The sequence below is a fragment of the Stigmatopora argus genome, chromosome 20 (assembly GCF_051989625.1).
Source record: "Stigmatopora argus isolate UIUO_Sarg chromosome 20, RoL_Sarg_1.0, whole genome shotgun sequence".
In the NCBI taxonomy this organism is placed as follows: Eukaryota; Metazoa; Chordata; class Actinopteri; order Syngnathiformes; family Syngnathidae; genus Stigmatopora; species Stigmatopora argus.
Window position 1 is genome coordinate 7,097,413 of NC_135406.1, and position 17,107 is coordinate 7,114,519.

The window sequence follows — 17,107 nt, forward strand, 5'->3', positions numbered from 1 at the left end:
GGTAATATGGTGGTTAAAAGGCGAAAGGAGATTCTAAGTGGCCAATTAAATGTTTTGCAGGGATGCCAACCTGCGTTCTTTTATTATACGCTGGACTTGTCAGATAGTACGCCGACGGGGGTTGGAAGCGGGCTGTTGACTGCGAGTGCTGATCTGATTGAGGCGCGGGAAGATATTCAAAACATTGACTCCCTCTGTGTGCGGATGTGGTGCAAAATGACGGAAGGGCCTGATAAGACGTATGAGAGCAAATTGGCACAAGCCGTTCCGGCCGAAATTAAAATAGACTACCTTTATTCGGATGGTATTTCTACAGTTGTGGGGGGTGTTGAGTTGCCTGACGGGTATAAAAATCTTTTTCTCGAGTGGGCACCTCCACACATTGTATTATACAAACCATACAATCAAAGAAAGGAGGTGCTGCGTAACTTTGTACATATGGCCCGCGGGGCAACCGATTGGACGACGTTGGACACAGGGCTTGAATATAGCGAACATACGGAAACGTACAGAAAAGCAGTGTTTCTCACTACGGGCGTAGCAGTGGGAATATACCTTCAATGACTAGTGAATTCGGCAAAGGAGATATATCTGTTATCGGACGAGGAGGAGGAACTGTTAGCGACGGTTCCTCCCGAAATATGGTCTAAAGGGCCTTCTGATGTGGGACTCGTAAAAAGGGTTATACCGATAATAATTAGACCGAAAACTGAATTCAGGCCTTGTGTCCGACAATATCCATTAAAACCTGATGCCTTGGAAGGAATAAAACCGGTAATTGAGGATTTGTTAAAAGCAGGAGTGATTATTGAATGTGACGATTCACCTTGCAATTCCCCCATATTTCCAGTAAAAAAGGCGGCCCCTTCTGTGGGATGGAGAATGGTTCAAGATTTGCAGGCGGTAAATTCTGCAGTAATTCAGCGTGCACCTTGTGTGCCGGACCCGCACACACTTCTGAATAATTTGGATCCAGACGCGACATTTTTTACGGTGATTGACATAAGTAACGCCTTTTTCTCCATCCCATTAGATCGGAACAGTCGGTATTGGTTTGCCTTCACGTTCGGAAGGAAAAAGTATACTTTTACGAGATTGCCGCAAGGATATTGTGAAAGCCCCACAATATATTCACAGGTAATGAGTAACAGTGTTGCGAGATTCCACCCGCCGGGGGGAAGCCAAATTATTGTGTATGTTGATGATGTATTGGTGGCGTCATCTACTTTGGAATCTTGTAAGATAGACACTGTAGCGTTGATTGGGCACCTGGCAGCTGAAGGCCACAAAATAAACAAAAACAAATTGCAGCTTTGTAAAGAACAAGTAAAGTATTTGGGACATAATCTCGTCAAAGGAGGGAAGAAAATTTTAGAAGACAGAAAAAAAGTGGTCTTAGACGCACCTAAGCCGCTAACTAAGAAACAGATGATGTCGTTTCTAGGTTTCACTAATTACTGTAGGGCATGGATTCCAAATTATGCGGAAATTGTTTCTCCCCTTGCTAAATTGATGAATGATGATGGTTTAAAAATGTGCTCGACTTTGAATTGGACAGCAGAGGCGGAAAGTGCGTTTTGTACATTAAAGCAGATGCTAGTAGCTAGCGGAACCTTAGCGCTGCCTAATTATAACAAGCCTTTTGTACAAATGGTAGACTGTAAAGGAGTGTATATGACGTCAGTGCTGACTCAAGAATTCGGGGGGAAGATGCGGCCGGTTGCATATTTTTCGTCTAGATTAGATAGGGTGGCCTGCGCACTTCCTCATTGTGTACGGGCGGTAGTTGCAGCTTCTATGGCGGTAGAAAGCAGTGCTACAATAGTACTTTTTCATTCTTTAACCCTTAGGGTTCCACACGCAGTGGCTGCATTGTTGTTACAAACTAACATGAAATTTCTATCTCCAGCGAGGCATTTATCTTGTATAGCCATTTTACTGTCACAACCACATCTCACACTCGAAAGATGTGCTAAAATTAATCCAGCTACTTTGTTGCCACTTCCTGAGGAGGGAGAGCGTCATGATTGTCAAGGGATAGCCGAAGAGGCTACAAGGTGTAGAAAAGATTTGATGGACCAACCGCTGGACAGCGGTGAAGTCCTTTTTGTTGATGGTTCCGCTAGAAAAGATGATACGGGGAAAACTCAGACGGGGTATGCGGTTGTAACCGCAACTAGAATATTAAAGGCAGGGCCTTTGCCGTCCAATTACTCTGCGCAAGCGGCAGAGTTAATTGCATTGACGGAAGCATGCATTTTGATGGGCAACATGGACGTTACAATTTATACGGACAGTCAATATGCGTTTTCAACTTGCCACGTTTTCGCTAGTTATTGGGCAAATAGGGGTATGATATCTTCTACCGGCAAAGCAGTAACGCATTCCAAATTGTTACAACGGCTAATAGCTGCAGTTCAGCTCCCAAAACGAATCGCTGTTTGCAAGTGTGCGGCACACACTTCCAAACATGATCGGGTGTCCTTGGGGAATGCCTTTGCTGATAAGACGGCAAAGGAAGCTGCAAGGAAACCCTTTATTGGAATGGCAGACTCGATATATGAAAAAAATGTCTTATCGGACGACATTTTAGCAAAAATGCAGCTACAAAGCCCACAATCGGAGTTCAAAACATGGATTGACAAAGGAGCAAAATTGCAAAGTGGGGTTTATGCGAGCATTGAAGGCCAACCAATCTTACCAAAAAATTTGTTTAGATGGGCGGCCATTTTGAGTCATGGCAAGACGCATGTCTCGACGGCGAGAATGGTTGCTTTGGTGCAACGGCACTTCAAAACGTATGGATTTAATCTATATGCAAAAAATTTTTGTAGGGCATGTTTGACATGTGCTCGACATAACCCCCAAGGGGGGATACGGCCAAAACGTGGGCAATTCCCAAAAACTACATATCCATTTCAAGGGATACATATGGATTTTATTGAATTAAGTAAAAGTGAGGGGAAAAGATACTGCTTAGTGATTGTAGATGCCTTTTCAAAATGGGTTGAAATTTTTCCAACAAAGAACATAGATGCATTAACTGTAGCCAAAGCACTATGTAAAGATATCATTCCACGATATGGAATCCCAGAAACCATTTATAGTGATAATGGCACCCATTTTGTTAACAAAATAATTGATGGAATTGGCAAAAGGTTCCATATTTCGTTACGAAATCATTGCGCCTACCATCCACAATCGGCGGGCCTTGTAGAACGGATGAATGGAACTATAAAGAATAGACTAAAAAAATGCATGGAGGAAACAAAAAGGCCGTGGACGAAATGTATCGATTTAGTCAAATTATATATTAACATCACGAGTACAAACGGATTAACACCGTATGAAATCCTGTTTGGAAGACCTTACAAATTGCCATTATTCACTACACAATGGGAATTGGATGACGAGGCAAATCTGGCTGACTACATGAGGAAATCTTTAGAAAAACGCATCGAACTTAAATTACCGGAAGGGGATTTTTCTTTTCAACAGGAAACGGACGAGACGACGGTGGTGCCAGGAGACTGGGTGCTGATACGCAGCATAAAAAAGAAACATTGGAGTGACGCAAAGTGGGAGGGGCCATACCAAGTGTTGCTAACGACACCAACAGCTATAAAGATAGCCGAGAGGGGAACTTGGATCCACCTTTCACACAGTAAGAAGGTTATCTCAGTTGAAACGTTTCAAGCTCCCTAAACAAAAATGGCAAAAACAATTATTGCTCTTGGGGCAATGGAATTAACGATTGTGACTCTTTTCCTCTCCACAGTAGGGCTACTTTCTCCAGTTGGAGAGAAAGGCGGATGCGTTTCAACTAAGGATACACCTTCTTGCGGCAGGGTAAAACGAGCAACAATAAAATGGGACATAACATTACCTACTGAATCAAATTTCCAAACATGCATTCGAGATGACACCCCACACAAATAAGCTCACAAACAATGTTTTGTCTTCCATACAATAAGACTACGGAAATCTTCCTTTCATGGGAGAAAATATTTTTAGAAGTAAAGAGATCCCGGTTGCCATATAAGGGATCAATCTATGGTAAAGGATATGTGTGGTACATAACGGCCCTGAGGCGGGGTTGGGATCACCTTGTTGCAGAAACTGGAAAAAATTGGCAAGCTTGGATGTCGGACGCGTGCGCAAAAGCCATCAGGCCCCTGATAAAATTAACCCATGCAAAGGGGGGATTACAAATTGTTATTCGGACTGACAAATTCACTTGTGGAAAAGATCCTTGTCTGACGTTTTTCCTAAGTCCATGGGCAAGTCTGGGAGACCCTTATTACAAATTTTACATTTGTGTCTCAACAGAAATAACCATGCCTATGGAGGCCGAGTTTGGGGCGTCAGCGAAGGGAACACCCGAATCTGCCGTAGTAAAATTGAAATCTGGGAAGACCAGAGATGATGAATTCATTTCTGCAACAGGGATTTCCCAAACGGGCAATAATTGGTTGCTGTTGATGGAAAATGCAGCTAATACTATAAATCAAACCTGCATAACATGTATGGGGCCCCGCCCTCTCTTACGAGTAGTGCCCGCGCAAATTACCCCTGATTGTGTAATGGAGGTAATGACAAATGGAAATGTAAGCCCAAATTGTGAAAAATGGAATAATGTATACCCTGTTACAAGAGCAGCAAAGGACAAACCTAACTTTTCAACACATATTGCCTTTGATCATTTTACCTGCTTGCATCTTACAGGGCTTGGTCTGAAGCTGGGCGCGATAAATGAGACATGGTGCGCTCGAATTCTAAAACAGACTGCACCCCTGATTCCACGTTCTGACCTGTGGTGGTGGTGTGGTGGAAATAAATTATACGATTCCTGCCGAAATTCAGCGGGACTATGTGCTTTGGTCTCACTGCTCTTACCAGTGTCTGTTTTTCCATCTACAGTGGAGGAGATACAATTGGCTGCGCAGAAATCCAGTATGTTGGTGGGCCCCTCGCGACGGCGTCGATCGGCATGGAGAGAGGGGGATCCGACATATATTGATGCGATTGGCATCCCCCGGGGAGTGCCAGATGAGTATAAGTTGGCTAATCAGATCGCAGCAGGTTGGGAGTCTATTTTTCTTTTAGTGACTCCAAACAAAAATGTGGATCGGATAAATTACCTGCATTACAATGTCCAAAAACTTGGAAATTATACTGAACAGGGATTTGTGGCGATAAAGGAACAATTGGCAGCCACCAGTCTGATGGCGTTCCAGGATCGCATAGCAGTTGATATGCTGCTTGCGGAGCAAGGGGGCGTGTGTGCAATGTTTGGAGATGAATGTTGCACCTTCATACCGAACAACACGTCACCCGATGGGTCTCTCACCCAGGCTATTAGTGGCCTGCAGACCCTCAACCGCAATATGAAGAAGCATTCTGGAGTCAGTGAATCCGCCTGGGACAGCTGGTGGCAGAAGTCCTTTGGGAAGTATAAAAATTTGGCTCAATCTGTTGCAATGTCCGTAGGCCTTTTTGCTACGATTTTGACATTATGTGGGTGTTGTATTATTCCCTGCTTAAGATCTTTGATAAGCCGACTTATAACCACTGCGATTGCCCCTACAAATTCTAAATTACATGAATTATATCCTCTACTGATCAAACAGTCTGAGGGGAGCAGTGAATTTCAAGAGCATGGTAATTGCGAGGATGAATTGGGCGAAAATGATTCTGTGTTTTGCTTTTCAGACCAGCCGTGCCAGTGAGCGGGTAAAACTAAAGCCAACGCCAACGGACATTTCCTCCCCATTTCTATTTTTGCCATAAAATGAATTAATGGAATAAAGCCGAAAGGAAGTTTTATTAAGGAAATCATGTGCAAATTTATAATATAGGGGGGAATGTTGGGAAAATCATTATTATAAATGTGTTTGCAATGCTTACTTAGGAATAGAAAGCCTTATTATAAACATGCTTACTATATTAATCAATATATTTGCTTATTAGGAATAGTAATGCTCATCCGGAATGTGTAACAATATTAAACAATATATATGTGTTGAACGCTGTGCTTTTATGTTAGAGTTATTGGCATTAATAAAGCCATTTTAATGCATGCCTTGCTAAAGTAAGAACTGTGGTTCACATCGAGAGGGCAGGGAATGGCCATGGGCAGGGAGAGGTCTCAAAACAATTGCTCTTGGGAACTGCGAACGGCTTGGGAACTGAGGACTGTTTTCGGCTTCGGAAGGAGGACTCAGGACAGGTGCTCTTGGGAACTGAGGACTGTTTACGGCTTCGGAAGGAGGACTCAGGACAGGTGCTCTTGGGAACTGAGGACTGTTTACGGCTTCGGAAGATGGACTCACAACAAGCGCTCTTGGGAACCGAGGACTGTTTTGGGAAGCCCCTCTTCGCTGAAGGGTTCGCATCGAAACTCGCTTGGGAAGATTCAACAGGTCCTACATTGTTTTGATAACTGTACGAAATTGTTATGAGACTCTACGAATGTTTAGACTTCTGTGGGGCATGGCGTGAAAATCTTATGATTTAATTAGCGAAACGGACTTCGAGTGGTTAGAATGATCTTGGCCGGAGACGCGGATGGATGTATTCTCTCTTGCAAGAATTAAATGTGGATGTGACTACAGATGCCTTTTTATTGAAAGCTGAATACGGAAAAACCTAAGGATAAACCTACAATTGGATGAACCTATCACTTATAAAGCCACACAAGAACCCACACTGGTGGAAAACCATTTTCCTGCTCAATTTGTGGTCATGCTTTCTTTCGAAAGCAGGACTTAATCATCCACACAAGGACCCACACTGGTGAAAAACCGTTTTCGTGCTCGATTTGTGGTAAATCTTTCTCTCTCAAGCACAAGTTCAAACTCCACACAAGAACCCACACTGGTGAAAAACCATTTTCGTGCTTAATTTGTGGTCAGACATTCACATGGAAGAAAAGCTTTATTAGTCACACAACCCCCACACTGGCAAAAAAACATTTTCGTGCTCAGTTTGTGGTCAAGCCTTTTCTCGAAAGGAACATTTAAAAAGGCACACGAGAATCCACAAAGGGGAGAACTCCTTTTCCTTGCACAGTTAACAACTTCACCAGAACTGACTTAGGGTTCATTTTGTAGTTCTATTACACTTTTATATTTATCCAAACGGATTTGATTGGCATGTAACTAAACTTATCTGGCAATTGATATGTAACTGCCACATTTTAGTTTCACTGTATTTTTTTGTGTATTTTAATGTCAGTTTCAACATACCTCCGTAGTGGGTGCAGTGGCGCTAGAGCGAGCGTACGTTTGCTAAATGGGAAGATAATTGCAGCAGAAGAAGCGCTCTCGGTAAGAGAAAGGCAGCACGAGACAAGCTCAGCCAGAAAGTTGCAAGCTAAAGTAATATAAAGAGAAATAAAGAATAAAACCCAGGCTAATTCCTCTTGGTACTCAGCCAACGAGGTGTTTTGTAAATTTTTGTGTATTTCTTTTATTTCACAAATTGTCTATTTTTTTAAAGCTAATTTTCGTTTTTGTGTGTTATTAGTTTTCTAGGTGTTATTTGTAAATCTGCCAATATGCATTCAATAAATTCATCAGTTTGAGAAAGACACTTAGTACTCATAAGTAAGTACTCAATATTGCAGAAATGTATACCAAAACAGTGGCGGGCGGTGTATTTTCTGGTAGCGCCTTCAATGTATCAATCCAACCCTCAAAAACTATTTTATGGCTATAAAACCTCTACTGCAGCTACAGCTGCGACACATAAAAAATAATCAATAAATTAATGCACAAAAATGGGGTAAAATCCACTTCCTAGCAGCATTTCATGATTAAATACAAATACTGGAGCTTTTCAGACATTAAAACCAGGCCAGGGGGTGATTTTCCCAGGAAAAGACAGCGATGAACGTCAATGGCGTACGGGCAAACATTGCCCGAAAATGGGGTAAAATCCAGCCGAAAACAGCATTTATTGATTAAATACAAATACTTGAGCTTTTTAGACATCAGAACCAGGCCCGGAGTATAATTTCCCCGGTAAAAAGACCGATGAACGTCGATACGTCCATACGTGAAATGACAAAAAATGCACTAAAATTAGGTAAAATCCACTTCCTAGCATCATTTATTGATTGAATACAAATACTGGAGCTTTTGAGACATTACAACCAGGCCAGGGGGGTGATTTTTCCCGGGAAAAGACAGCGATGGACGTCAATGGTGAAACGCCAAAAATTAAACTGGGCTAAAATCCACTTCCTAGCAGCATTTTGTGATTAAATACAAACACTAGAGCTTAAATACAAACACTGGAGCTTTTCAGATATCAGAACTTGGCCCACAATTGAAATATTATTTAGGAATATAGCCATATTTTACTCACCAAAAATCCTTTTTACACAATATCCATCCTCCTTTCTTTCTTCCTTCTTTCCTATCGCCATCAAAGTTAACGATGAAAGTCGAGCCTGTCCTGTCATATTTCCGGCATAGTCCGTTTTGAAAATAGCTTTAAATCAAAACAACAATATACTATTTGCTTGTGGAGCTGAGTTAGCGCGCTGAAAGTGCCGCACACACCATTTTCCCGGCTGTAACAGGCTTGCTAGCTTCGGAGTTGACCGCCCTTTCTTAATGATGTCCATTTTTTTTCTGGAAAAGTCCGTCTGGAAAATGGCTTTGTGAGCAAACCGAATCCATTTGTTTTTGCTTGTGTCGGCCATTGTGGGTGGAGTTTGCGATCTCGGCTGCCTCGGGTACTGCTTTGGCCCGCCTACTAGCCAATCATAGTTTGTGAAAGCAATGACATGTCCCAGCCAGCAAAATGCTAACACCTATGAAAAATCATTGTGGGGTTGCCAAAACTCGAAATCTGATTGGTTAAAAGCAACAGTCTAGTTGAATATTGGAATAATAAGTATAAATGGACAAAATATAATATGATTCAGATATTTCTTAGGCCAGCAGAGAAGGCCTTGAAGGCCCTGATTTCCCGCCACTGCCAAAACATGACTTTGAGTCACATATTAATGCCCTTTTTGGAAATTGTTTAAAAAGTCTCCTGGGTTATAGACGCTGGAGCAATTTTTCTTTTTCCAGTACGATTTATTTAGTTCAAATTTGCATTTTCAGTACTCATGATTGACAGTGACACATTGCAGTTGTTTTTCCCAATTGCTAAAACAGAAAATCTGAAAGGACCCACACATTTCAAAGGCATAGAATAAAACTAAATTCCATTTGAAAATATCACAAGCCCATTTCACACACAGACTCAATTCCCATTTCACAATCCTCCTTTCTCATAAATCGAAACCTGGTAAATAAACTTCAAATGTTTTAGCTGAGTACTGTGGTGTTGAAGATGATGATTCTGTTTTTGCATCAATTTATGCATTCTCATCTGAAACTTCAGAAAAGGACCCAAGAAAATACTGTCCAGTAAAAAACTATTCTACATAAACTAAAATTACATTGATCATATGATTCTTTAGCAGATAGCATAATATAGGTAGGCTAGCGGATAGCATAACATAGGTATGCTAATGGCTAGCAAAACATATGCTAGCAGCTAGCATAACATGCGCTAGTGGCTAGTATAACATAGGTATGCTAGCGGATAGCATAACATAGGTATGCTAGCAGATAGCATAACATAGGAACGCTAGCGGCGAGCATAACATAGGTATGCTAGCAGATAGCATAACATACTCTAGCGGCTAGCATAACAGGTACACTAGCGGCTAGCATAACATAGTGAGGCTAGTGGCTAGCATAACATAGGTACACTAGCGGATAGCATAACAAAGGTACTCTATTGGATAGCATAACATACGCTAACGGCTAGCATAACATATGTATGCTAGTGGATAGCATAACATATGCTAGTGGCTAGCATAACAGGCATGCTAGAAGATAGCAAAACATAGGTACGCTAGCGGCTAGAATAACATACGCTAGTGGCTAGCATAACATACGCTAGTGGCTAGCATAACACGCTAGTGGCTAGCATAACAAGCGCGCCAGCAGATAGCAAAACATAGGTACGCTAGTGGCTAGCATAACATTTGCTAGTGGCTAGCATAACATATGCTAGTGGCTAGCTTAACATAAGCTAGTGGCTATATTAACATAGGCTAGCGGCTAGCTTAACAGGTATGCTAGCGGCTAGCAAAACATAGGTACGCTAGAGGCTAGCATTACATAGGTACTCTAGCAGATAGCATAAAAAAGGTGTTCTAGCGGATAGCATAACATACGCTAATGGCTAGCATTACATATGTATGCGAGCGGATAGCATAACATAGGTACGCTAGTGGCTAGCATAACATACGCTAGTGGCTAGCATAACATACACTAGCGACTAGCTTAACATACACTTGCGACTAGCTTAACAGGTACCCTAGCGGCTAGCAAAACATAGGTACGCCAGAGGCTAGCATAACATAAGTACTCTAGCGAATAGCATAACATAGGCACGCTAGCGGATAGCATAACATAGGTACGCTAGCAGATAGCAAAACATATGCTAGCGGCTAGCATAACATACGCGAGCCTAGTATCATGCTAGTGCCTTATCGGATGAGGCGTCCAATGTATTGACAAAAAAGTGAAAATATACCCTCAAATGAGACTGCACCCTATCACAAGGTGCATTTTATAGTTGTGAAAATACAGTATTTGGGATTTATTCATCAACACTGCTTTGTCTACAAACCTCCTGGGACTTCTATGAAGATCTTGATGAAAGAGTCCTCGCTGAGGGAGCACAGATACTGGACGATGTTCCGGTGCTTCAGTTGCTTGTGCAGGCAGATTTCCTTGTGGAGCAGCTGGGAATAACTGTCCACGGAGTGTTTGTTAGTGGCTGTCAAGTGAAGGGACAAACAATCCACTCACGTGCTGTCCTTTTCTGGAAACTTAATAATGGCTGCTAACGTCCCTGCCAGCATACACCACCCCGTACGTGCCTTTCCCGAGTACCACTTTGTCGCTGTTTTCGTTGGTCTAATACACGTACTGGGAAGGGAAATGCGATAAATTATTCTGGATGGCAATTTAAGATTTAATTGTCTCTTTATGGTTAGAGAACTATACTTCCATTTGTAAAAGTTAGATTCAAATGTGAAAAAAAAGTGTTGTCATTTAGCGTCTTGGGCAAGTAATTACTCTCTCAAGAAGGGTTCTATGTCACTTGTGGTTAGCTTAGCTTTTAGCGTAAAGTTAAAAAGATATCCATGAAAGAGTGAAAATGTGACCACAATGCTCAACTATAAATATTTTGTGATGTGTTATTATATTCTAATATTGATAGACAAACGCCAACTGTGTCTAATCTCGTATTCGCGCATGCTAGAAATTAGCATGACAAGCTAAGGTTCAGAACGTTTGCCCACTAGCATTAGCAAGGTAGCTCAGTCAACTTACCAGACAGATAGACAACTCTGTTACAGCATTTTGTTGATTCTATTTTAAGAGTTTTTACATCTTTATTTGGAGATTTTTGCACTTGTGACGACTATTAAGAGTAATCATATTGTCATTTTCTAAAGGCTTCCTCATTGGAGGCTAAGCAAAGTTGAGAAACACTGTTCTGCCCGCTTGAGTATGAAGACAAATTTAATTTCACAACAATTTGGGAAGGAAAGAAATGTGGTGGGAACAAACCTCAATTATTCCCTCACTGAGATGATTCACATCCTGGGTGGCGTCTTCTGCCTTGTGGAGCTGAGAATTTATCAGATCACAGAAACTGAGGAAACATCAAGACAAGACATTATGTTATATTTGGGCAAAAGAAGTTGTATTAGGCAATTTCAACTATCACAGAGAGGTCATGGCCCATGTGGGGGTTAAGCCCACGACCTTGGCGTTATTAGCACCACACTCTGACCAACTGAGCTAACTGGCCACGTGTCTGAGAATCCAGATTTTGTCTTATGACGCAAATGCAACACGTCAGCTAGCTAAACAGTTATTCAATTCAATTCAATTCAATTTATTTGGCAAGAAAAAGCACTAGGCTAAGGGCCATGTAACAAGACACAAGAAATGTGCAACAAAACGCGGTGAAGTCACTGGTTCACGGCCAAAAAGCCATCCAGAGCCCGCTTGAACTGGGCGACCGTCGGCTTCTCGACCACACCCTGCGGAAGCCGGTTCCAAGGACCGGCGATGCGCACTGAAAAAGCAGCCTTCCGCCGATTCAGCCGGAACCCGCGAGGGTACAGCTTCCACGGATGACCCCTCAGACCACGATCAGGTGCGGGCGTGAAGAAGAGGTCGCGGGGCACGCTGTAGATGCCGTGGAGGATGTTATAGCAGGTTGAGTCGCTGGCATCTTTCCTCGTAGGACAATAACCTGAGGCCGCGGACCATCCTCGTTGCAAGCCTCTGGACCCGCTCCAGATGCTGGATGTCCTTGGCGAGGTACGGTGATGCGGCTTGGATCCCATACTCGAGAATGGGCCTCACCAGGGAAACATACAATGGAAGGAAGATGTCTGCTGTGATGACGGCAAAGGACCGGAACATTAGGAACAGAACTCCGCGAGCTTTGTTGGCTGCTTGGATGCATTGGGCCGTTGGTTTGAACGTGTCGTCGACAATGATGCCCAGATCTTTGCACCGTTGAGTTCGTTCCAGTTCCAGGCGTCCCGGTTCAAAGTCAAGAGGTGAATCAGGAGGAGCCCCAATAGCCAGATGACTGCATTTCGTGATATTGAGCCGCAGGTCCCACAGGTTCGACCAACTCCACACATGATGAAGGCACCTACGCAGGTCCTGGTGGTCGCTCCGGGGAGCAACGAGCTTCACATCATCGGCGAAGAGGAGAACCCGCTGGGAGATGTGCTCTGGCAGGTTGTTTACAAACACCACGAACAGCAGTGGTCCAAGAACGGAGCCTTGGGGGACACCGCTGGGGGCGTTTTGAGTCTCTGAAAGTATGCCGTTGACTTGTACCTGAAAGGTGCGGCCAGCCAAAAACGCATCAATCCACCTCACGACCGCTGGGTGAATCGCATTCGCTTCCAACTTGCGGAGTAGCAAGCGATGGTTGACCGAGTCAAACGCCTTGGCGAAGTCCAGGAAGACCAGGTCGGCAATTTGTCGATCGTCCATTAATTGAGTGACCCATTCCTCCATCATCAGCAAGTTGGTGAGGCAGGATCTGTTGGACACGAATCCATGCTGACTATCGGAGATTGCCGCTGTGATCTGGAGATGGGTCATCATGGACGTTTTGATAATTGATTCTAACATTTTGCAGATTACTGAAGTGAGGGAGACCGGTCGGTAATTCAACGGGTCCTCTCGGTCTCCTTTCTTGTAGATAGGGCAGATGACGGCCCGTCTCCAGTCTTCGGGGACTTCACCTGATTGCAAGGACAGTGTGAAGAGATATGCGAGGGGAAGTGCTATGGTCGGAGCGAGTGCCTGGAGGACCCTCGGGTGAATACCATCCGGACCATGGCTTTTAGTGGCGTCCAGACACATCAAGGCTCGGTAGACTTCAGGAGGTGTAATGGCAACTGCAGGCATTGGGGGAACATCCCGAGCAAATGGGGGTGTTGGTCGCCCATCATCGGCTTTGTAAATGCCTGCGAACACCCTAGCAAAAAGAGAGCTTTGCCCCTCTGCATCCGTGACACCGACTCCATCAGCATCCCTGAGTTTAACCACCTGGTTGTGCAGACGTTTGTTGGCTTGAACATGGGCAAAGAAGCGTTTGGGGTTTGCACGAGATGACTGCGCCAACCTCAGCTCATACTTGCTCCGCTCTTGCCTTTCAGTGAACACTGCCCTATTTCGTTGCTGCGTATAGACCTCATATGCAGCTGCCGTGCCTCGTTCCTGGAATTCGCGCCAAGCAACATCTCTGAGAGTCCGTTCCCGCTTCTCCTTTTGCGTCGCCCAGGGTTTGTGCTTCTGGTGCCGTGGCCTCGACAATGGTACTGAGCGCTCAGTCACCCGGAGTATGGATTGTTTCAACAATGCCCACAGCTCGCCGACTGAAGTGATCTCCATGAAAGAAGCCCAGTCAACAGCCTCGGAAGCCTCCTCCAGTGCGTGATGATTCAGGGTAGCAAACCTTCTCTTCGGAAGCATCTCGCTCTGTAAGGCCGGAATTGTTGCGTGCCAGTTGAACTTGAGCACCACATGGTCAGACATGGAGAGCATTAGTTCTGTTAGAGTTATGTTACGGCAAAAGCAGCTATAGTAGGCAATTTCAAATAGTGCAGAGAGGTCGTGGCCCGTACAGAGGTCGAACCCGTGACATTGGCGTTATTAGTACCATGCTCTGACCAACTGAACTAACTGACCATGTGCCGTAAAATCCAGATTTTTGCGTGATGACACAAATGCAACACGTCAGCTAGCTAAACAATTATGTTACGGCAAACGAAGTTGTAGTCGGCAATTTCAAAAGACTACGGAGAGGTGATGGCCCGTACGGGGGTCGAACCCACGACATTGGCGTGATTAGCACCACGCTCTGACCAACCGAGCTAACCAGCCATGAAAAAGCCATTTTTTTGCGTGATGACGCAAATGCAACACTTCAGCTAGCTAAACACTTATGTTACGGCAAAAGAAGTTGGAATAGGCAATTTCAAATGACTACGGAGAGGTCATGGCCCATATGGAGGTCAAATCCACGACCTTGGCATTATTAGCACCTCGCTCTGACCAACTGAGCTAACCAGCTATGTGCAAAGTGGCCATGATTTTTGTGTGATGCCCGCAAGTGCAAATATCAGATAGCTAAACTGTTATGTTACGGCAAAATAAATCATTTTAGGCCATTTTAACTTGCTCTAGAGCAAGGGTGTCAAACCTGGGTTGGTTCGCGGGCCACATTAACATCAACGCCATTTCATGTGGGCCAGACCATTTTAGATCTAATATCTAGATTTTTTTTAATTTTTCTAAATTGGATTAAAAGAACTGGCTCAAAAACCCTAAATATTTAGTTTTTATAGATCTAAAGCAATGTTTATTTGAGCTTTTTTTTCTTAGTATTGGAAAAATGTCTTTTAATCATGTTTTTTATTTAAAGTGGAAACAAAGTATTTTTTTAATTGGAAAATGGAAAATATTTGTATATTTAAACTAAAAACACAAAAGAACAAAATTGGATTAAAAAATTGCATTGCTTGATTTTGAAAAGGGGAAAATCAGGAAATGTAATGTACATCTATAATCATTTGAATGTGATCCTAAAACAGAAAGTCGGCACTCATGATTTACTTTCCCGGGCCGCACAAAATGATGCAGCAGGCCAGATTTGGCCCCTGGGCCACCACTTTGACACCCATGCTCTAGAAAGGTCTTGCCCGTTTGGGGATCGAACCCATGACTTAGACATTTTCAGCACCACCTCTGACTAACTGAGCTAAACAGCAATGTGCTGGATTTGGCTCAGGTGCAACTGGCGGGCGAGTCGGCACGGAGATCAGGGGAGCTTGGACGGGGGAGTTCGAGCGGGGAGCTCGGACGGGCGAGGTCGAGTGGGGAGCTCGGACGGGTGAGGTCGAGCGGGGAGCTCGGACGGGTGAGGTCGAGCGGGGAGCGGCGAGTTGGAATTGAAAGTGCCTCTAATAGGGTACCGAAACCTTTAGGTCTCCCGGGCTGCACTGGCATCTGCCAAATCACCACTAGGTTTTGATCGGTTGACAGCTCCGTCCCTCTCTTTACCCGAGTATCCAAGACATGCGGCTGTCCTGATGCCAAGTGCACATATGGACACCCTTATGCTTGAACATGGTGTTCATTATTGCCAATCCACTACGAGCGCAGAAATCCAACAATAGAACACCACTCGGGTTTCGATCAGGGGGGCCGTTCTTCCCAATCACTCCCTCGAGGTCTCACATCAGCATTGAAGTCCCCCAGCAGAACAAGGGAGTCCCCATAAGGAGTACTCTCCAGCACCCCCTCCAAGGATCCAAAAGGGGAAGGTACTCGGAACTGCTGTTTGGTGCATGCACACAAACAACAATCAGGTGCTGTCCCCCCACCCGAAGATGGAGGGATGCTGGAAGTGTCCAACCCCCCTTGAGAGGGGTGGTACCGGAACCCAAGCTGTGTAGTGCTGAGCCAAACTATGTCGAGCCGGAATTTCTCAACCTCACGCTCAGGCTCTTTCCCAACCAGAGAGGTGACATTCCACGCCCCAAACGATAGTTTCTGCAGCCGGGGATCGCCTTCTTTGGCCCCTCTCACAGGTGGTGAGCCCATGTGAGGGGGAACCCACGTCGTCTCTCCGGGCTGTGCCCGGCCGGGCCCCATGGGTCTAGGCCCGGCTTCCAGGTGCTCGCCATCGCTCCCCTCCTCCGGGCCTGGCTCCAGAGTGGGGCCCCGGTGACCCGCTTCCGGGCGAGGGAAGATGTCGTCCAATAATGTTGCTCATCATAAGAGGCCTTCTGAGCCATTCTTCGTCTGATCCCTCGCATCAGACCAGTTTGCCATGGATAACCCTACCAGGGGTACAAGGCTCTGGACAACATAGCTCCAAGGGTCACTGGGACTGACAAACCCCACCACTGGGACACACAAACCCCACCACCACGATAAGGTAATGATTCGTCGGTGGGGTATTATTATCTTAAGTGCAAGTTTAAATTCAACATGGTATCTTGATTTGTAAATCCCGGGGCCGAATGTCTCGTACCGCGTTTTTTATGGTAATGGAAATTTTTAAATGCGTAATGGATGACTCTGTGAATAGCAGGACTAACCAAGGCTATGCCAGTCCCCGGCCGAGACCGAGGTTCTTGCGCTGATGGTCCTCAGGAGCTATGTCAGCAGGTGGGAATACCCATGTGCTCTCAGTATATCTGCTTCGATTTGATTGATTAGTTTTGTGAGTAACCTTGTGAAGTGTGAAGTAATATGTCAGAAGAAGCAGAGTGGTGCAGCGGAAGCGTGGTTGGCCCATAATTCAGGGCTCAATGGATCGAAACCATTCTCTGCTACTAACCTAGGTTCTTTTTTTGTAGAAGCAAACTACCCCACTTCCAAGTGTTACCATTGCTGTGAAAATTTGTTCTTGAAAATTATTAATTCGGTAAAACTTCTCCTTTCTCATTTTCTTCTGAGGGATTCCTACTGATCAA

The 17,107-nt window shown here is 44.4% G+C and overlaps 2 protein-coding genes and 2 non-coding genes across 4 annotated transcripts in view; all 4 read right to left on the reverse strand.

Moving 5' to 3' along the window:
* LOC144066100 (uncharacterized) overlaps window positions 1-11,825 on the reverse strand; it is a 32,803-nt gene extending 20,978 nt beyond the window's left edge. Inside the window, exons 1-3 of the mRNA XM_077589446.1 lie at window positions 11,815-11,825; window positions 11,672-11,739; window positions 10,705-10,854 (exon numbers count right to left, since the gene is read on the reverse strand). Coding sequence (XP_077445572.1) covers window positions 10,705-10,854; window positions 11,672-11,739; window positions 11,815-11,825 — 229 coding nt within the window. The remainder of the gene's footprint in view (window positions 1-10,704; window positions 10,855-11,671; window positions 11,740-11,814) is intronic.
* Window positions 1-17,107, reverse strand: part of LOC144065946 (uncharacterized) — a 175,507-nt gene that overhangs the window by 138,235 nt on the left and 20,165 nt on the right. The gene's annotated exons all lie outside the window — the stretch shown is intronic.
* trnai-aau (transfer RNA isoleucine (anticodon AAU)) lies at window positions 11,825-11,898 on the reverse strand. Its single transcript has one exon. It is a non-coding gene; the product is annotated as a tRNA-Ile (tRNA).
* On the reverse strand, window positions 14,434-14,507 carry trnai-aau (transfer RNA isoleucine (anticodon AAU)). Its single transcript has one exon. It is a non-coding gene; the product is annotated as a tRNA-Ile (tRNA).